Source organism: Impatiens glandulifera, chromosome 5, assembly GCF_907164915.1.
Source record: "Impatiens glandulifera chromosome 5, dImpGla2.1, whole genome shotgun sequence".
NCBI lineage: Eukaryota > Viridiplantae > Streptophyta > Magnoliopsida > Ericales > Balsaminaceae > Impatiens > Impatiens glandulifera.
Window position 1 is genome coordinate 45,368,348 of NC_061866.1, and position 22,146 is coordinate 45,390,493.

General features: G+C 31.7%; 5 protein-coding genes across 6 annotated transcripts; 3 read left to right on the plus strand and 2 right to left on the minus strand.

The window, feature by feature from the left end:
* The first annotated feature begins 271 nt into the window (after positions 1-271).
* LOC124938198 lies at positions 272-1,903 on the plus strand. 2 transcript variants are annotated; one of them, XM_047478594.1, is made up of 8 exons: positions 272-433; positions 529-605; positions 692-765; positions 847-941; positions 1,032-1,140; positions 1,236-1,249; positions 1,324-1,425; positions 1,511-1,903. In XM_047478594.1, the coding sequence occupies exons 1-8, from the start codon at positions 389-391 to the stop codon at positions 1,697-1,699; spliced, it is 705 nt and encodes a 234-aa protein (XP_047334550.1). In that variant the 5' UTR covers positions 272-388; the 3' UTR covers positions 1,700-1,903. The 2 variants fall into 2 exon arrangements, with proteins under 2 accessions (XP_047334550.1, XP_047334551.1); XM_047478595.1 differs by having other exon boundaries at positions 274-433; positions 850-941.
* LOC124938197 (BAG-associated GRAM protein 1-like) lies at positions 1,698-7,336 on the minus strand. Its single transcript, XM_047478593.1, has 18 exons — positions 6,879-7,336; positions 6,172-6,213; positions 5,988-6,085; positions 5,747-5,822; positions 5,422-5,550; positions 5,292-5,338; positions 5,007-5,103; positions 4,738-4,854; positions 4,497-4,526; positions 4,303-4,402; positions 4,116-4,222; positions 3,753-3,896; positions 3,565-3,669; positions 3,020-3,166; positions 2,678-2,731; positions 2,288-2,351; positions 2,123-2,184; positions 1,698-2,030 (listed from the first exon to the last, which is right to left on the minus strand). The coding sequence occupies exons 1-18, from the start codon at positions 7,077-7,079 to the stop codon at positions 1,905-1,907; spliced, it is 1,746 nt and encodes a 581-aa protein (XP_047334549.1). The 5' UTR covers positions 7,080-7,336; the 3' UTR covers positions 1,698-1,904.
* Positions 7,337-13,901: 6,565 nt separating this feature from the next.
* LOC124937844 (protein IQ-DOMAIN 14-like) lies at positions 13,902-16,222 on the plus strand. Its single transcript, XM_047478174.1, has 6 exons — positions 13,902-14,175; positions 14,244-14,360; positions 14,441-14,749; positions 14,822-15,061; positions 15,155-15,271; positions 15,358-16,222. The coding sequence occupies exons 2-6, from the start codon at positions 14,277-14,279 to the stop codon at positions 16,054-16,056; spliced, it is 1,449 nt and encodes a 482-aa protein (XP_047334130.1). The 5' UTR covers positions 13,902-14,175; positions 14,244-14,276; the 3' UTR covers positions 16,057-16,222.
* Positions 16,187-17,641, minus strand: LOC124937845 (shewanella-like protein phosphatase 2). Its single transcript, XM_047478175.1, has one exon. The coding sequence runs from the start codon at positions 17,581-17,583 to the stop codon at positions 16,381-16,383; it is 1,203 nt and encodes a 400-aa protein (XP_047334131.1). The 5' UTR covers positions 17,584-17,641; the 3' UTR covers positions 16,187-16,380.
* A 2,233-nt stretch (positions 17,642-19,874) lies between these two features.
* LOC124940064 (protein FAM136A-like) lies at positions 19,875-21,376 on the plus strand. The gene is made up of 4 exons (XM_047480543.1): positions 19,875-20,095; positions 20,192-20,329; positions 20,814-21,002; positions 21,106-21,376. Exons 1-4 carry the CDS (start codon positions 19,967-19,969, stop codon positions 21,106-21,108), a joined length of 459 nt encoding a protein of 152 aa, XP_047336499.1. The 5' UTR covers positions 19,875-19,966; the 3' UTR covers positions 21,109-21,376.
* Positions 21,377-22,146: the final 770 nt, after the last annotated feature.

Genomic DNA, 22,146 nt, shown 5'->3' on the forward strand with positions numbered 1-22,146 from the left:
TATTCAGTGTAGCAAAAATCTGCACACAAAAAAAAAACTTATATATTTATTTAAAATAATAATAATGCTATATAATTAGAACCGGTTCTTGTGAGTGACGTGAGCGAAGAAAGCATGCGATTTCGCGCTTAGCATCGTGTCTCCCGATCACCAAACACAATTTCAGATAGATCTGGTTAATCATATCACCATGATGATGATGGTGGTGGAAGATATATAATCAAGATCGGCCAATGAAGGAAGGAGATGAAAGATACAGAAATGGAAAATAAATAAAAAATCGCGGAATATATGACCAAAATGCCCTTGGAGCATTATCACCAGGGGATTACGAGTCTGTGTACGAGATATCGGAGGGTATTCTCTGAGCTAAGGAAAAAACCAGCCCATGGCGATCATCTCAACCACTTCCTCCCAAATCCCTTTCACCTGCGTATGAAGAAACCCTACTTTTGCTCTCTACTTCTTTCATTCATTCATTCATATTCACAGATTTAAGAACAAAATGCTCCCACTTTTTCACTGCAGAATGGGTTTCATCAGACAAGGCAGATCCTCAGAATCAGCACCATTATTAGCTTACCCAATCAGAATATATACCGGAGGTAGGTGCTGGTACATCTTCTCTTCTTCAATAGACTATTTCATTTGATAGCTGGCTTACCATTCTTACTTACTTACTTACTTTCAGGCTGTTCAGCATTTGCAACCCATCAAGGAAACGCCTTACATCTTTGTTAAAGCCAATATCTGCAACTGGTTTAGGTAAGTAAATATACTGTCTGTCTGTCTCTTCTTCACTGCACATCATCATCATCATCTTCCTTTTTGCGGGCTTTTGTATAGTAGGTTTGGAGGCTTCAACTAGTCCAAAGATAAGTTCAATAAACATAAAGGATGCCAAAGTTGTGTTGGAATCAAAGGATGGTGATAAACTCAAGGTAATAATAATAAAGCAATCTAATCTTTGTAATCAAATGGGTTTTCAAAAGTGTAAGTATTCTCTTTATTTGATTTGATTTGATTCTCAGCTGAGAGTGGACTTGTCTGGAAAGGAAACAGACAAAGTTTTTAACTTGGTGCTGAAGAATTTGGCTCTCACTGCACCTCCTGTTCCAGGATTTCGTAAACAAAAGGGAGGTAATTAATTAATAAATGCATCATGCCATTTTATCAACTCTATGTTTTGTTTTACTTTGTCTGACTTCCTCATGCCATGTTCCTCGCTGCTTCAGGAAAAATGACAAACGTAAGTTTCCCCCTTTTTTCGTGTCTTAACAAGACTGTTTGAGACGATTGAATGTAGTTAGATACGCTGTGCAGGTCCCTAAGGACTTTTTACTACAAATTCTAGGTGAAGATCGGGTTACCAATTTCGTCATACAAGAAATCGTTAGTACCACACTAGCCGATTATGCACAGAAGGTTAGTTAATGTTTGTTTGTTTACCTACTCTTATGGAATGCAGATGATAATGTTACTTAAAAAAAACTTCATCTTGTCTTGCCAGGAGAATCTAAACGTCAAAGAAAACAAAGTCAGCACTGTTGAGACATCGGATGAACTGAAATCATCGTTTGTGGCTGGGAAAGAATTTGGGTTTACGGCTACTCTGGAGATTGAAGAAGATTCAACAACTGCCGAGATTGAAGAAGATTCAACAACTGTGGAGACAGAAGCAACAGTGGGCATTGAATAATAAACTAGAAGGTTTTGCAACTCAAAAGAACTCTGTATAATCTATAGATATTCATATATACAACAACTAACAGATTGATCCTCCAATGTTGGAACAATAATTAGGTAAACTTTAGTTGTTGTCCCTATGTGGTGATTACATGATGACCCCTCCCCTCCCTCCCAAGAAATTTTCAAAAAAATCAAATTAACAAGGATTTGTGTATTCAAGAAGCACTCTCTTCAACAGTTGAAGGAATAGATACCACCATGTTGTTAAGTTCACTACCAGAAGTCTTCGATTTAATGAATGAATTCGCCACCTCTAGTATCAACCCTACCTCTTTCTTACACTGCATCAAGAGTAAGATTTCTTACTTATCAAAGTGATCCTTAAGAAACCTAAATAAGAGAACAAATGGCTCAAGATATAGAGTTTTCTTACCTCATTGATTGCGCTAGACTTTATTTTTGATTGCATCACACACCATTTCTTGAAATGAGCACCTGAATGAAGAAAGTTGCAACACAAAATTTTGAAATTTGGAATATGAACCCTGTAAGTATGAAAAGAGTTGTTCGTCATGCTCGAAAGAGTTTGAAATCTTACCTACTCGTATATGAGCATTGCATGAGGACTCAGAGCTAGTCTCCAAAGTCCATTGGCAATGAACCTGATTTAACCAGGAGAATATCCATCAGATATGCAACAAAAACAAATTAACAATCATGGGCAAAGTATGGTTCAGGCATTTACATTTACATTTATTACAGAAAATAATCTGATGATGATCGACAAAAAATATCTTTATACACCGAATCTGGATCATAATATAGAAAATAATTTGTATACCAAATGATAAAATAAAAAACATATTTATAATATGATTCATGATAAAAATTAAAAAAAGTAATATCATCCGGAACAAATCTTAAAAAATCATTTTCAATTTTATCCTTGTTCAAATTAGTAGTTTCTAAGCAGGCTCATTGTGCATACCTCAAAGTAAGATCCAAAAGGAACATCATGTGCTTGTTGTACAGTCTCAAAAACCTGAAAAATTGAAACCCATAAAACAATTTCAATGAAGAGGCAAATAGAAGACAATGCAATATAGTTCACATCTCTAAACAAAGTAATATGGTGTTTTAGTTTTCAATTTTACTATTTTCCTTCAGGCTTATCCACTTGGTCCGATGTTCACATCTTCAAATTCAAACCTTGGGTAAAAAACTCCCCTTTTTAGTCTTTCCGGCTTTATTTTTTAAATGTTAAAAGTACAAAATGTGTTCATACTATATAGCACGGTATAAATTCACACGACAGAAAAAAGAAACAGACCAGTTTCTTTTTATCTGGAGAGAAAACTGCATGCTGCCATTCTGTCATTGCAGTGTCTGCAGGGCACATGGGACTGTTACATAGGGCTCTCAGTTTTATCTCTCTGACTTGACCCTCGTATTCATTAGCAGCATGCCATGGGCCAACCTACAAATATTTACATGGGTTTTCAGATTATCCAGACAGTATAACAAAAAAACAAGAAAATCATGTACAGACATAATGAAATTCAATCAGCCTATTGCTGACACTGAAGTTATGAAATAAATCAGATGCATTTTGTGTGGCATCTAGTGAGGAAACTAGCATTGAAGCAATTAATGATGGCATTGGTATTCCAATTTACATCCATCTGATTGCATCAGGATTTGGTATGGACCAACACTGAAAGAAGAGTCTTAATTCTACTTTTCAGATATAATTTGGCAAGAACTAACTCAATTTTTTTCTCAAACTCAAATTATCGGCCCAATCATGCAATGTCGTTTTGAGCCTAAATTTAGCTGGTTTGACCATTAGTTTTGGTCGTTTTAGCTGCCACTTACAGAGAGATTTGTGTCCTTTCTGATTGCTCGATACTCATTCGTAAAATTTGAACCATCACTCAACACTATATCAAAGTATTGTTCAGCTGTGCTTGCAAAAACACCCTGCAGTAGTGAAAACATGTTTTTAACAAACAATGGAAGGGACGTACTGTTCAAAAAGTAAAATGATAAGGATAGAACATTACACTAGGTATGCTGACAAGAATATCTTCGTTGATAAAGGACTGAAATTTCACAGGTTTTGGTGCAGTCTCACTGGGAACCTTTGCCAGCTCTTTGATGGCTTTAGCAGAGCTGCTATGAGCTCGAAGTGCCGACTGTGCCTCCTCCTATATGATACCATAATTCCACAAAGTTGTTTCAATAATTATGACATTGATGAAGATGCAAAGCCTGATTATAAGACAACTGATCTAGTTTTAATTCTAATAACCACAATAAATTCTTGTTCTAATTGGTCCCAGAAGTCAGACTACGATTGATAATGGCGGTGTACATGCTTCAGAAGTAATTTGGTGAAAATGTTTGAAAAGGACAAAATAATGGACCTTTTTCTCAGCTTCTATCATTGCAATGTAGTTCTTGACATGGCGCTGTAAAGCTCTCACAGCATGATTTCTGTTCCAAAATGATGCAAACATGTACCTGACTCTACCTGAAAATAGAACAAAAAAAAAATTATTATATCTAGAGAATTCAACCAATAAAATCTGCCAACTATGTTTAGAGACTAACCATCAGGATTTCCCAATGGGGGTACACCATGTCCTCCAGCACCCACCCGAAGAATTATAGTAATGGCAGGATTGATAACTGCATGTTGGCTCCTCCGTATCTATACACACAAATATAAACACTTTCATTGAATCCAAGCCATCCAATCAAATAAGAGAACAAAAAAGCAAGACGGAGCAAACCAAATCACTTACTTCATCTATATCACCAAGTGGTATAATAACCTGTCAAAGTAAACATAATTGCAAAAAAAAATGTCATTGTAAATTTCTTGTATGGTATTAAAAGCTCTATATTTTTTAAGTCAAGGAAATGGACTAAAAAACAGGTCTTAGATACATTTCTCATTTATAAGATCTTTCTCTATGGGATCCAGAATGGAACTCCAAAATGGTAATGATGTCTATGAGAATTTTCTGAATTGAACTAACTGACCTTCATTTGCTTGGAGAACACATTTGAATGAAAGCAAATGTGCCATGCAGAAACATACATGCGACCATGATAGAGGAAGGATCTCTCAAGGGCACATGAAAAGCTGTGCTCAGCAACCTGGAATAAGTAACCCACTAATCAACTTAACCCTCGAAAAAACTAGACATTTAAGATCTAGCAATAATGCACTCTGTCAGGCTTCTCCCATACAATTTAAATGTTAATGAGGTAAATTCATCTACGAGACTTATGCAGAAAGAAAAATATACCTCATCTGGAAGAAAATTAAATATTGTTTGCAAAGGCCCAGGTTTCTGATGAACAACTATTGCTCCTTGTTCGGATATTCTCCTTCGATTCAAGATCCTATAACAAAATAATTGATGCTAATTCAGTAAGTTAAAAGCAATGCGCTAAATTATCTTCGAAAAATGTCATCAGGTGACTCTTAATAATGGGGTCTTGTGCATGTTTCAAAGTGAATCTTGATGATGTATTATAATAATATCTAGATGCAAAGAAAAAGGAACATACATATGCATGCAAACATATACCTGGATGAATTTGTAGCAAGTTTGATGGTCTTAATGTGAAGACAGACCTGCAAAAACAAGTTTTCCAACTTACATGATCAAACCATAAAACCCCAAATTGTGTACAATAATCTAAGGAAGAAACTCATACCTGACCTGAGGTGCTGTCTAGTGTATACCATACAGCACCAGTCTGACCTTGACTTTCAACTGGAACAGTCACTGAACCAATAACAGCACTTTTCCAAATTATGTCCCAGTCATATATTGTCACATTAATCTGTCAAATTATCCATGACTAAAATTACTTTACAACTCAGAATATGAACAAACACAAGAGGAAATTACAAAGATACCACAATTGAGTCCTATGTGGATAACAACGCACAACAAAAAATTACAATGATAACACAATTGCAACAAACTTAAAAGAAATAATAATCTTGAACATATAAGTCTTAAAGTAGAGGTAATACCTTGGCAGGAAGATTGTCAACAGAAAAGTTGAATTCCTCTCCCCAAATAGGATTTCTTGAACCTGGAATCATTGAGCTGCAGCAGCAGCAGGTCCGAAATAAGCAAATAAAAGAAGAGAAAACAAGACATAAACAACACCAAGAGATGTAAAGAGATAAAGACAATGACAAAAAATCAGAAGAGAAAGACGGACTGAGATGTGATCAAGTACATTTAATAACATTGTATCTATCTAATCACCTGAATAGCTTTTCTGTACCACAGGTGATCATTGCATAAGGATCCGATGTGCCGTTCAAATTGGCAGCAATTAGATTTTTCGCTGCTAATAGTTCCACCTGAAAGGAAACACTTGTATATGATTTCCATGTTCAATTTGAAGAATTTGAAATTTCCATTGTTTCTCACAAAAATCTAGGAGTACCTTGATCATGTAATTAGTGCCTGACTGAGAGTCTCCTGGTATCTAGCCAATCAACCCAAAAGAAAAAAGGAAAAAATAAGAAATTGCAAAATGCACATCAAACAATTGAGAACAATTCCAACAAATCAGCACTTAATTGAACCGTAGCAATACAAATGCAACAAGAATCGTCTAGTTTATCAAGCAACACCGGGTGTTTATCATAGCACTTAGCATAAACAAAAAGGCAAACCACTCATTATCCATAGCTCATGCAAAGATAGTTAAACATGCCTTATAATGTTATCATGATCATTAATTATATTCATAATTTTGTTGGTAGAATGATATATTAATGGCTCCCCGTAGATTTGGGAACAAGTTCAACCACTTCAAGATAAGCCACTAGCAGCAAGACAAGCAGGTGAAGGTGAAGACACAAAGATAATGCCAATTCAGAAGTTAGAAATACGAAAAGTTAAATAAAGAAAAAAGATCAGGGTCATGGTTTTAGTTCTAGTCAATAACTTCAGAAAAAAACAAAAAAAAGAAAGCAACTTTCGATGTCTCATACAAACAATTTATTCCAACATCTTCCCTAAAAAATTGGATCAATAAAAGTTTCAAATTTAAACAACAATCCTGAGAAAACCAAACCCACTAAAAATTTCCATTGATCGGATATTTTGCTTAAAAATCACGCTAATGAATAAATGAAGTTAAACAACCTTTTCCCTCTCGTCAGTACCATCAACAGTGGCCGAATTCTCAGCCAGAGCTTGATTGTGAACGTAATCGGCATCGTAGGAACCGCAATCGCCGCTGTACGTAAAGAAACAGTAAGAGGCGATGATGAAAACAGCGGCGGCGAAAGTGATCTCGACTTCCCATAAAGACGGCACGAGAAACTGGAAAACCGAGTCGATCATGCCGAAGTGATTGATTGATCTATGATGATGCCGACGATGTACGGAAAACGGTAAACGAATGTTTTGCGGAAATCAGTTGGGTATTTGAAATAGACGCATAAATTTGAGTGAAGAAATGGAAGAAGAAACTGGCATTGCAGAGAATGAGAGAAAGAGAGAGAGATGAGTTGAAGTTGAAAGTATGAAGTGAATTTTGTTGAATGCGACAATTGAGCGTGAACAAAGGAAAGGGGAGAGAAATTGTGATGTCGACCGGTTAAATGACAAACCTAGACATCCGGTTCATGATACTTGAATGGATATAGGGTTTAATTCAAGCAAATATAGGGGTATTTTGGGGATGAAAAAACATAAGGGTAGTTGTTGACTCATCAAAGCCCTCATGAAAGACATTTTGTTTCAACCACGCGGTCTTAGACATTTTTTTTCTATTTTGTTTTGGTCTTAAAAACATTTTTAAAAAGAAAAATTAAGACAATCAATTATTTTTGTTTGTTTTTTTAACATAAGAAGCAATTTTATTTTTTTTTAAATGTAAGAAAATTTAATCTAACTAGCATTTAGCCCGTGCATTTACATGATTAATAATATAAAAAATTCTGAAAAAAATTACGGATAACATTTTTAATTTTATTTTTAACCGTTTTAAGTTTATGGGTGGGTCAACCTACAATCCAACCCAAGTATCCATTTACTCAACATCATTATATTAATGTTATATATATATATATATATATATTAGTTAGTTAAAAAATTGAATTTATATTAATGTTAAAACGTCCCGTGTTCATCAAATTTGATGTTGAATTTAAAATATAAAGTCTTAGTAGCCTAGTAGATAAAAGGTTGTACTTGTTTTTGTTAGGTTGCAAGTTCGAAACATACATATAGCATTTTTTATTTTATTTTTAACCGTTTTAAATTTAAAGCGGTTCAACCCACAATCTTACTCAAGTATTCAAATTAACCACAACTCTCGACCTGCCAATCCGGACACTTTAAAAATTAAGCATCATTATATATATATATAGATACCCACATTAATGGTTCCTATTTTAACTCAAAACGCTTTTGAATAAAATCGAACTAGTAACCTTTTAGTATTTTAAGTCTACTTTTTATCCTTAGATTATTTTGGTGAGTTTTAATGTATAAAGCTAATTAGATACACCCATATGACTTTTACTTTTATATAAAATGCTTGACCGTCTCTTATGAACCATGGTTAGATAGCTATTTAGTTAGTTATATATATTTGATTGAATCTCAATTCAATTTAATTTACTTAATTATTTTCACAAATATGTTTAAGTATTTAAAAAAATAAAAATAAAAACAGATTTTGATGGATTATATCATAATTTATTTGAGAAATAATTTTTTGGCTGGATTTTTTTATCTATAAATTTGTATTTTGCTTTTGACTTGTATAAAAGAGTTGTTAAATTTTAGATATACAATATATTAGTTAGTTCCCTTTGAACAAAATTTAATATAAAAAATATAACTTTTTTCATGATTATGTTGTTCTTTCTATCCAAGGAAATCAACTCCAAATAAAAAGATATATTTTATCAAATGAGTTACGAACGAAACTTCATGGCTAAGTAAATACTTCAATTTGTTTTTGTTTCTAATTCAACAATCAATAACAATGACATAATCTATACAATTATTCTAATAAAATATTAGCTTATGCAATAGCCCAATTTATAACATACAATTTTGAACATCTCCTCTATTTTGCTATCCAAGGTTTGTTTTGATTAGAATAAACATTCTGATTTATTAAATGTATTGACAATAAAACAAATAATCATTACTTTACAAAGTTGTCAATTATCAAAAATTGCTTGTTTCTAAACTTGAAATGTATTATGTATCAGATCGCATGATTATTCTCGTTGTACCAAAACAAATGAAGAAATCAATTTATAACTTATAAGTTTTCGACATGAGTTTATATTTATTAGTGTTTGTTTTGATTATTATTTAAATATAATTTATTTCAAGTAAGTAGAAATTTGAATTTGATGGTAACTAGGGTTATGTCTAATTTGGTGATGCTTATATGTGGTAATTCTCTTAATGAATTTCAGTCCAAGGATTAAAACTATATGTTTATTGCAAATTGTCTTGTGTTAACTTATAATGTCATTTTGGGATTATTAGTATCACATTATTTTATAAAAAGTGTTATTTGATCAAATAAAGTATTGCAAATTGTACATCTTGTCACGTTATTAGAATATTATACATGAAAGTATAATGATATGGCAGACATGCTAATAAAGGTAAGGAGACAATTGGGAAAAAATCCCTCGTACCTTACAATCATGTGTTCTTCTTTTTTTATTTAGATGTACAACTCCATACTTTATAATTTTAAATTTAGACAGTTTCTTTTGATATCTTGTACAAGCAATTTCAAGAATGAGAACAATTTGTATTTTGTCATTAATTAAAAATAGTTGAGACATGATCAATATTATCTCCTAACACGGCTCTATAATGTCATTAATTAAAAAAGGACATGTATTTTCATAGCACGGCTTTAGAGACCAAAGCCTGACTCCACTTTAATTTAAATGTTTTTAATGTGAGTTTGACTTGAAACTGTTTTTTTTAAATAAAACTTAGTCTATTAAATTTATATTATTGAGTTAATTATTTCTTTAAATATATTGAGTTAAACCATCTCATGTAACACTTATGTAATGACGAAGAATTTCATACACATTACACGCATCAGGGAATATTATCTAGTTTTTATTTTCGTAAAAATATAATTAACACTTTTTAAAAAAATAATATAGAGATACATAATAATTTGATGTTAAAATTAATCTACCTTAATTAATTAATTATCATCTTTATAAGTTGGGATTATACCATATAAGTTGTGATTATACGAAATAAGTCAAATATTGGGAGAACATATTTTTTTATGTGACCTCGAAAGGTCAGACGGAGGCACACGTTCTTTTTTAGGAAATTCAATCTCTTTAAATCCTCAAAATATTCAAAACCAAGTTATTATCGACAAGAGACAAGAGTCATGGGAACCATCTTCCCCTCCATGCACATAGAAATATAAAGTGTCTGGGCGTGGCCAACCCGGTAGTATGGTAATAGTCATCGTCGTCAAAGGAAACTCTTTGATCATCCATAACCCCGCAAATCAGCCTTCAGGCTCACCCTGAACGGTTCGATACATGAGCGACTCTCAAATTGATAAATTGTCCCAACATTTAGTGTCCAAGGTATTTTTATCCTCTCTTTTTTGGTATATATCCGATAATTAAAATATTTGTCCTTATTAATGACTAAGTAAAGCATAAAGGTGAATTGTTGAATTATTTAATTATGAATTTTAGGATTATTTTTGTAAGGTCTGGTAATAATTTCAATTTATATCCTTAACTTTTACACTTGTTACATTCCAATATTGTTAATATTTGGATATTATTGTCGGAAAATTGTGACTCAATTAAGTAACGGGTTTCGAGTTATGTTAAATCAAGCTCAACTGGGCTTGTCTCTAACATGGGCCCAATTGGGCTTGTATCTATTAAGATCACTTAGAGGAGGAGGGCTTGGACTTAGCCATCTTAATGGTTATAGGCCTTAGGCCTAGGATTGCAAAACCATTCTAAAAAACTATTTTAACTAAAATAATTTATAATATACATTTTTTTTTTTTATCAATTTATATTATATTTATTTAAATAAATTTTATATATTTGTCATATTAGAAATATAAGTTTAAATATTATTTTGTTTGTGATGTTATAATATATTTACAATTTATTTATTCTAAACAACATTATATTCATAAAATTCATGTGTAATGAAAGTGAAAATATTTTAAACTAAAAGCTGTTTAAATATTAAATTTTATAATGTTTGCTACCCTCTTCTAATAACTAAATCATGGTCTATGTTCAGAAGAGAAACATATAAAAACAAAAATAATGGTTAAAATCTAATATTCAAGAATAACATATGACTTATCTTTTACTACAAAGAATAACATATAACTTAATTTAACTTACTTTTGTTTTAATTTAAACTACTTAAAATACACTCATTTGAATATTGATATGTCTTTCTCAACCCTTTAAATGAGAAATCTTTAACTAAAATTCAATTAGGTTATCAAACCCTATTTTTAGGTCACTTAGGTTATCAAACCTTGCTCTCAATGCATTTTATAATTTAGATATTTCCTTTGCTTGCACTCTACTCTAAAAGGACCATAACCCATTATTATTATTATTATTATTATTAATGAACTTTAAAAAATAACATGGGTAGTAGTTGTTATTTCTTATCAATCCCAAAATTCAACTATATATTATAATTAGATTCTTCCCCCACTACTTAAAATTCAATTATTTTTACCCACCAACTCTTCCTCATTTTAGTATATTTTTTTATTTACGATTCTTTTCTAATTCATCGTTGCAAACGATATCGTATTGAGTAGTCTTTTATGTCAAACTTAAAGGAACTTTCGCATTATTATTGTCTTAACTATGGTATACATTTATGTCCATTTCGATTAGAATGAAAAATAAATGAAATTGAAATTGAAGATAACCGACAAATCCAAGAAGATCTTGATTGAGTGGAAGTGATATTTGAAGAATTAGATATGGAAGAATGCCCCCATCAAATTTAAAGCTTGATAGAGATAGCTAGTGGTTATGATAGGGCCGCCAACCACTTAGTGTCTAAAACATGGTAAAAAATATCATTTCAAACAATAATTAATTGATCCAAATCAAACAATGTATAGAGTAACAAACAAGGGGATTATTTGAAAAATTATTTTGTTTCATCAAACTAATACAAATGTGATTATATTTAGAACTAAGTATTGTAACCGACCGGACATGTAGGTCCATGATATAGGATTCAATACCTTTTATTATTCATTTTATTTTAGTACTTCTACAAGTATATTAATTTTTTATGTAATTTTTTTTTATAAAGGACATCATATTAATCTTAAATTAGTTATTTCAATAACCCATGATCAAACAAGACCCTAGTTATCTCATCATGGACAAGAAAAGAAAAAGAAGATAATTCTTTAATTAAAGTTTCATTAATAATTATCACATAAGATTAGAAACCGGAGTTGCTCCATCTTTTTTAGGATCTTTATCAACATAAGACATTAAATAAATCTTCAGTTTTTAAATAAAAGAAAAAGAAAAAGTATAATGAAGATATGGAGATATTCATTTTATTCATTATGTTCCTCTTATTTTTGCTTTGCTGATTTTCCTTTACAGTCTAGGGCGGGAATAATTGAATATACTTTTTTAAATAAGAAATTTGAATAATTACTGTCATATAATAATAAACATTTTTAAAATAGTGAATATAACTCTTTTTAATATTTTGTCAACAAAAGAAAATGCTTTGTGTATAAAGGTCTGCATTGCATTCAAATATAAATGTAATCAAATATCTAATTTAAACGTAGATTTAAATAAAATTATGTTTAGATCCATAACAATCAAACGAGGTATAACTGTCCTAGCTAATTCGCTCAATTCACATATAAATGTCACATAAATATTTTATTCTAAATGCTTCATCTTTATAATTATTACTTTCCCTTTTTTGGCTTGATCTTTCTAACTATTCTAATTATTAATCTTTTTTTTTCTTGACCATATAAATTTAAGTAGAGCTGCAAACCTGAGTGGAAAAAAATACCGATATTAAAGTTATATCTAAAATATCGTACCGTAATATATTGAAAATATCGATTTTTAAGGTATACCGATACCGAAATTATTGGTATGGTAAAGGTATAAGATTTTTAAAATTTTGGTATATCAAAATATACCAAAATACCGAAATAATATTTATAAATTAAAATATATATATATATATAATTCTTATAAAGAAATAATTAAATAAATTAAATATTAATTTAATTATAGAAATATAATTTTTAAATAATATCAAAATATAATTATACTGAAATATTATTTTATATATGTCTCTTTACCTCACCGATGAGATTGATTTTTTTTATGTTAATATGTTCTTTAGGTCAAAGGTATAATACTGATACTGTAACGAAATTAAGATATACCGAAATCAAGGTAAATGTATGAATTTTTTGTTATAATTTAATTATCTAAAAAAATATTAAATTTTTTCTTTTTTTTTATTTTAATATTTTTCTTTTTTCCAATTATTGATGTGATGTCATATCAATTTTAAATTTATATTTTTTCAATAAATTATTCTAAATTTTAAGGAAGTTGAATTTGTAAACCACTTACTCAAATATTAATTTACTCATATATACTCAAATTAACCTAATCATTCATTTTTTTAAAAAAATTTACACATAAAATGTGTTAAGAATGTGTTGTTTACAGACCATATAATAACAAACTAAAATACTAGTCTTTATTTTAATTAAACGAAAAATTTATATCCATTAGTTATTATATACAATTTAACATTAGCTCAACTAACAAACTAACAAACCTATTAATTCAAATACAGAAAATATCTCAAATTCGATTTTCACGAAATCACTTACAATTTTTTTTTTATAAGTTTCAAGTTTAAAAATAAGTTAATATTTGAATTAAAATGTAATTAAATATGTTGCTTTGTAAATTAGTCTTCCCATTTAAGTAAAGTTGGTTGAAATTGGTCTCTCTGTTCATCTTATGGGAAGTGAGAACTGAGAAAGTTGGTAACCCTAAAACCCTCCTCTCTCTCTTTCTCTCACACACACGCTCACTCACAGTGATATATATATATAAATAAGTCTTCAAAAGAGAGAAGGATTGTGAATAAAACCCCACAAAAGGTGAAAAGTTAGGAGGAAAGTAAAATCATGGACACCAACAAGCAGTAGGAGGAACTTTGGATTCGAAGTTCAACCAGACAACACTAAAAGCAACCCTTCAACTATAATCCCATTAAGAACAACCAGACAGAGTCTAGAGAGAGAAGGAACAGAGTTTGCATCTATGCATATGTTCATTACTAGTTCCTCTGTTTTTTTCTTTGATCAAGATTCCAACTTTCTCCAAGAAAGACTGTCTCCTTGGTGAGGTTTCTGTGTTTAATTTCAATTTTCTTATATAAGAAGATTGAGTTTTCTTCATTGTTCTTCAGGTAAGAACCAACAGTTATGCTAGAGGCGACGGCATGGGGAAGAAAGGGAATTGGTTTTCTGCAATTAAGAGAGTTTTCATACCCAACAACAACTCTAGAAAAGACAAGCCAACCAATGTAACCCTTTTCTTTTCTCAATTTCATTTCATTTCATTTCTCCATAGTAATATGATCTCTTCCTTTTGAATGGCTCAAAGGAGAAGAAGGGAAGAAGAGGGAAATTGAAGCATGGGGAGAGCAAATCATTCATTCCCCTCTTTAGGGAACCAAGCAGCATCGAGAAGATATTGGAAGAAGCCGACGAAGCAAAACTGTTTCGCCAGCATTCCTCTGCGTCTTCTGAGCAATCAACAAAGTTTCCACCTTTATTCATCCAAAGGGCGCCACACCCACCCAGGATTCGTTCTCCAAACTCTGCTTCTTCAAGGATCAATCGACCCGAGCCAACTCAGCGATATCGCCACCTTTCAGCTACTAAGATTCAAGCAGCCTATAGAGGCTACGAGGTATGTTTCTTTCTTTTCAGTGAATTGAATTTGCTATGTACAGAAATGCTTGCCTTATTTCGTTTGAACCAGGCAAGGAGGAGTTTCAGAGCATTGAAGGGATTAGTGAGGCTTCAAGGAGTGATAAGAGGACAAAATGTGAAGAGACAAACGGCAAATGCTATGAAAATGATGCAGCTTCTTGTAAGGGTTCAAACTCAAGTACAATCTCGAAGGATTCATATGTTGGAGAACCAGGCAATGCAACGTCGTCAAGCTCAAAAGATTGATAGAGAATTGGAAACTACCTTGAGCAAATGGACGACGGTTCAGGTATATTTTCACTTCTGTTAATGCAACCCAGTGAGGACCCATTAATGAAAATGAACCCTAATTGAATCAATTGAAATTGTGGATGTCTGACAGAATGATGAATGGGATGATAGTATGCTTCCTATGGAAGAAAGAGAGGCAAGGCTGCAAAGGAAAGTGGAGGCAATGATGAAGAGAGAAAGGGCAATGTCATATGCATATTCTCACAAGGTAAACATTAATGAATCCCTTCCCACATTTAGGTCTATAATAATAAACAAGGGCTTAGTGTTTATATCAAAACATTTACCCGACAGTTATGGAAAGCAACTCCTAAATCAGCAAACGCGGGGGCAATGGACAATATAGGACATGGGGGATATCCGTGGTGGTGGAACTGGCTAGAACGACAGCTACCACCACCCAAGACCACTCCCGATTGGTCTTCCACCAAGAACTTCAAAATGACTCCTCAAAGTCAAATGCCAACTCCACAGCAGCCCAAACCAAGTCCATCGCCAGCATCGTTTGGATTAGACAATCTGGAAATTCTAACTCCAAGTTCAACAAAGTCAGTTTTCCCAACCAGAAGCAAGCCATTATTTAACAACACCCCATCATCAAGAACACCCCTTGTAAACGGCTTGGGACAAATGAGATACTCTAAGAACGACGACGACAGCCTGACCAGCTGCCCGCCCTTCTCTGTCCCAAACTACATGACATCAACTGTCTCCACAAACGCTAAGGTGAGGGCATGTAGCAATCCAAAAGAGCGGTTTCCAACTCCAGAGACTCCAATTAATGATTCAAAGAAGAGGTTTTCATTTCCATTGACCCCGAATTTCAGTTCTTTCAAATGGAGCAGCAGAGGCTCAAATGATAAGGACTCTAATTCACACAAGGTTCTAGATCAGCATCAGCCTATCCATGCTATGGGGAATACAAGTATTGACTCCACTGTTTCCATGCCCGCTGTTGTTGGCGGGAGGAAACCCTTTAACAGATTTGTGTGATTTCTCTTTATTTACTAAGTGTGCTACTTACTATATATATGGTAAGATTACAGATGATTCTGATTGTATATTGTATAACAATAAAGAAAAAGAGTGTAGAAAAACTGATGGTTTGAGTGGGAACAGAGTGTGGGTTTTTTCAAATATATATTCTTTTGTGCATACATTAATTACCATTTCGAAATAATATTTGAATCTGTTTGTTTATCAGAAAAATACCGTAAAAAGGACCACAGTTTTGATACCATCTTGATAAGTGATGATGAGCCAATAATGCATACCCAAGAAAACAAGCCTTCTAAATTACAATGCATGCTAAAAGAATTAAGCTTCTACTTGTATCGGTTTTGGTGAATGTTCAGGGATCAGAAAGCCAAACCTTTCCTTTGAAGCAGATTCAGCATGGGTTCGATCATCTCTGTTCTGAAATAAAGGATTTGAAGTTAGCACCTTTAACCCTGAATTCCTTTCTATCTCCAGAACCTCAGGGAATCCATCTATGCATCCTTTCGACATGCCTACGTCGATTCGAATTGCTTGATCATTACAAGCTGTATTGATACCCTTCACCTGAATGGTATGACCCATGATCATTCTTCTAGCACCAGGGATCGTCGCAAGAACATGCTCAAGAGTCGAACAATCGCATTTGTCAGCTGCTTCGTGTGAGAATTTCCTCAACCAAACCAAAGAATTACTCGACCTGTGTATTTCTGGTGAAACCTTCTCTTTCAATCCAATTAGCCAATCTCTAACCTCTTCGTTAATCTTATCAAAACCATAGGTTACATGATTAGGCATGAGACCTCCATGAACAAAAACAGATTCGCCAACAACAAGAACTGTGAAGTTTTTCGAAAGAAATCGACTAGCAATAGGACCTTTTGGTCGAAGTGCAGCAATCCGAGCCCTAATTCCATCATGACAGTCTTGCTTCACGTTAGCAAAAGAAGATGGAATTCCGTGAAAAATGTCCTTAGGTTTAGGCAATCCATCACATAAACTCTTCATTTCATTCCCAATTGAATACCAATACGCCCAGTTTTTGAATTCATCAAGACCTCCCTTGGTCACAAACCTAAAATCGCTTTCCACATTCATTGTCTCGTGATTTCCATTCATGGTGAAGATCGTACCTCCTGCCTTCGCCGCCTCAAGCTTCAACTTATCGAGAAAATACAAAATCTTGATCTCGTCATCGCCGCGGTCAAGAACATCGCCGATCTGAACAACGGTAGTAGAGCCGCCTATCCAACGATCGGAGGTATCAATAAGACCGGCGAGACGGAAGGCAAGCTTGGATTTCTGAAGATCTCCGTGGAGATCACCGATAGCAACAAGTCGCTCCGGCGAGGGGTATGACGATTTGGACAAAGATGGAACTGGGTTTAGGTCTTGAGAAAGAGGAGGAGGAAAAAAGAGGTCGCTGACTGTGAAATCGATGAATGTGTCGATGAATGAGGAGATGAGAAGAGGAAGGTCGCCGCAGGTGACTTTTCCGGTGACTTTTCCGGCGCTGTAATCCATCTCAATCTCCTGTAATGGTGTGTGGACTCTTGAATCTTGACCCGAGTCCGAAAAGATATTTATCCATTTTATCTGCTTCTTCGTCTCTCTTAGAGTTGTGAAAAAAGATCTAATTTTCTATAATTTTCTATTTTCATTTTACAGTTAAAATTATTTTTTTAACGGTTTAATTGATAATAATTTAATTATATATTTATATTAATTTTTTTTAAAATATTAGATATATTATAAATAATATTTTATAATTTATATATTAATTATAAAATTGTTTTACAAAATAAATCTAATTTATATATTTATTAATTTCTATAGAGACTTTAAAAATATATTATATTATATTATATTATTAAATATATTTATAAAATATTATTATAATATATTATATTATAACATACAAAAAAAAATTGAAAAATAATATAATATTTTGGTTAAAAAATAATTTTATAAAAAGTTATTTAATAAATTTAATATTTAATTTAAAAAATTAAATTATCGATTAACCGGTTTAACGATTAACCGACCGGAATTAATAAAAGCAAAACCGATAAAATCGATACTAATACGGATCGATTAACCGGTTTGTAAAATAAAAGATAATATCGAAGTTAACTAAAACCAATTAATATGCACTCAAAGAGCTTCAAATATTACTATTTATTTCATAAAGTTTAAAAGATAATGTATGTTTCATCGAAAAAATATCTAAAAGTATCTTAGTGCTTAGTGACATGTAATAAAAAAAATTAACCGGTAATATTAATTATTTTTATAAATATTAAATATATTATAAATAATTTTTTATAATCTATATATATTAATTATTTTTAAACTTTAAAATATAATTTGTATAGAATTATTTTACAAAAACAAATCTAATTTATATATTTTAAAAAGGAAACTTTTAAAATATATTATATGGTTATAAATATATTATATTATATTATATTTTTAAATATATTTATAAAATATTATATTATAACATAAAAATGGAGAATAATATAATATTACATTTAAAAAAATATTTTGTAAAAAAAATTTAATAAATTTAATACTTAATTTAAAAAATTGAATCGGTTAACTGACCGGAACCAGTAGAAGTCAAACCGGTAAAATTGATACTATACTAATTGGTTAACGTGTTTGTAAAATAAGACGTAAAATCGGGCTTAATCGAAACTTATGCTCCCAAAGAGCTTCAAATGTTACCATTTATTTTATAAAGTTTAAATGATTAAATTATATTTTATTAAACTACGGTGAAACGTGCATAAAATAATAATAATTTTACCAAATAAAATCAAATAGAAAAAAAAGCACAAACTTAATATAGCTCAAGAAGATAATTTTTTTATTGCTAGGACAATCACTCTAGTTGGAACATCTCGACATGCATTTTGTGTCTAGTTATAGTTTATGTTGTTGTCGCAGTAATTTTTTTTATCATATTATGTTTCATCGAAAATGATCTATCATTATCTTATGGACATCGATACATATAATTTCCTCAACGAACTTCGTGACATAAAATTCTTTTTCTTTTAGTGTATGACATATTTACTCGTAGTTCTCAACATACATTTATTATCATATAGATATCGTACATATATAATTTCCTTAACGAAGATACAGTGATATAAATTTTTTTTTCTCTTATTGTATGATATATTTATTCATAGTTTTCGACATAATTTGTGTCTAACTAATTATCTTATTATAGTTATTGTTACTTGAAAAAAATTGGTCACTCTCTCAAGCCATGATTGGATGACTTTTTAGATGACTCAAACTTGATGGTCTTTCATCATTGGAAGTGTTTTTTTTATTCGTGTAAGTCCTTTCAAAACATTATCATCAACGTTCTCAAATGTAGTTCTTAATATATTATTCCATAATATTTGTAAAATCTATCTCAAATGTAGTTCTTAATATATTATTCCATAATATTTGTAAAATCTAGATTCGATACAAAAGATGAACACATTGACAAACTTGAGCAAATCCCCACATTTACATTTTTTAGTTAGGTTTTAATTTTGAATATAGATACTCATAATTTAAAAAAAAAAAAAAATTCGGAGCTACAAATATTTTAAAGAATATTAAATAATCAAATAATTTATTTAAATAATTTTGTTCCATTACAAATTTTTAAAAATTGATTGAAGATAGAATAAATGAAAAAAAAAGATGATTTATTTGTAGATTTCAATTTTTTATTTTTTAAGCAAACTATTTATTATTTTTTATGTTTTAAAACACTTTTATCCTCGCAATTATTCGAAAAGTTTTAGCTCGTGGCAGAAACCCTAAAACCCTTCGCCGTTTGGCTTACTCAATAAGAACCAGAAGAACCCTAATCGAGAGAGAGAGAGAGAGAGGTAAAATGGATCATATAGCAGCAGCTGAAGAGCGAATTGTTACAGAGAGATTGAGGCAAAAGCTCAACGAAGTGAACACGGCTGCGCAAACACAGCTCTCAGGGGTTCAAGACCATGTTAATTTCACTCTTCAGGTTTCTTTTTTTTATTTATTTACTTTCCCCTGTTCTGTTCTGCATTTCCATTCTCTCTGTATTCATTCATTGGTGTATAAATAAATGTCAACACAGCAAGCATACTTCAAGTGTGCATATGAATGCTTCGACCGAAGGAGGAAGTACGATGAAATTAGTAACTGCGTTGAACATTGCAGTTCTCCTCCTCTAAGGGCCCAGAATCTGGTTGAGGGTGAGATGGCCAAGTTTCAGGTAACAAAAAGCTGTATTTATTTTCAATGATTTTGGTGTGAACTTTGAAACTGTTCTCTTTATAACTTGAATGGATTGGCTGGCTGGCTGTCTATGTTCAATTTCAAAATCATGTAATAACTCCAATTTCCTGCAAGCAAAACAACAAATCAGGTTGCTTATGTTGTTTTACCCTATGAGATTATGCCCCATTGTTAAGACTGTTGTCATTTGATTTCACAACCTGATGTATCTTTCTAGTCCAAAAGCTTCTTGTTTGGTTGAATTATTATGTGGGATTTCTTTTGTTTTGGAGAAAATCAAAGTTATTCGAATGTCGAATAATTTGTTTACAATTTCCCCCAAAATTCAACAAACCCATAATCCAAAACCTATTATGTTGCATTTCTTTTTGGAATAATATGATTCTGTGCCATATATTTGATTACTTTAGTGCTTTCTTTGATCAGTTCTTTTTTCAAATGTATCGTCTATGTATGTTCAGGAAAGGCTAAATAGGTCTCTGATGGTTTGTCAAGATAGATATGAAGCATCTAAGTTACAAAACAAAGGTGGTGCCATAAATGAGATGGAATCATGTGTTGATCAATCTGTGCAAGAAAGCATCAAGACCTTGCACCATGTTGTCGTACAACTGAAGGCTTCTCTATCGATCAATGAAACAGGCAGCATAGTACGTCTTGTTTGCATTTTTCAAATCCTTTCAAACAGTTAGTTACTTAATGTGTTTTTTCATAGATTTATGACACTTATGTAAACTCGACCTCTTTCTGCAGTGAAAAACCCAGGCAGGCTGGTGGTGGTGGTGGTGGCGGCGGCTATGAGGGTGGGATTTGGTCTTGTATACTATTGTGTTCAACATTAGTTCATATCTTGATATTTAACTCCAATTTCAAACAAAGCCAGGAAATAAATGTTTTCAAATATAAAACTTACTATCAGTGACAATGGTGAGGATATTTATCTTGATGGAATTCTTTTGTTTTATTGCTTCCCTGTAACTCTTTGTATTGACATATGACTCATGAGAGGTTTTTATTATAATCCCTAGATTCAGAATCTACCATATAACACTAGAAGGATGCCAAAGAGATGTATAATTGTGATCAGAATAAATTTGATTTTCATCGATTATTTTCTTTGAATGGTAAAAATAATGAATTGCCTATAAATTCATTTTAAAGAATCAAAGGTTAATTTGTAACTCAACTTTCTTAGCAGAAATCCCGATTAGCCATGCATATATATATTCACGTTTCTTTGTATTCTTCTTGACAAAATGTTACGATTTTTTACCAAGTAACACTTAACTCATTAGTGTGTCTGCCTGTTATTTGAGACGATCGTAACCATAATTTTTCATCTCGAAAACTCTTTTATGATGGGAATTGGTTTTCAGTTGTTTGTGTTGTTACTATTGTAATTATTATAATATTATAATGAATGAACATAACAATTTGTAGAGACTTGATTCTATTGAAGTTTTTTATAATTAATTATCTACTCTAAATATACATACGATATGTAATTTATTAGGAAAACTTTTATTACATATAATTTCAACTTGTGCAGAGGGACTGATTTCACTTTTATTATTTTTCTGATGGTACAACTATGCAAGGGAAATCACTCGTCTGGAGTCTGGACAAGACCTAAAGAAGTTACATTTATTTATTTCACATGTTATGCTTTATTGCTTCTTATGTGAATGTGAAAAGTGTCAATATGAAATAAATAATCATTCAACATGTGAAGGAAAAAGAAAAGAAAACACTCAGTGGAGTTAATAATATATATATTTTGAAGTCTAAACTCTT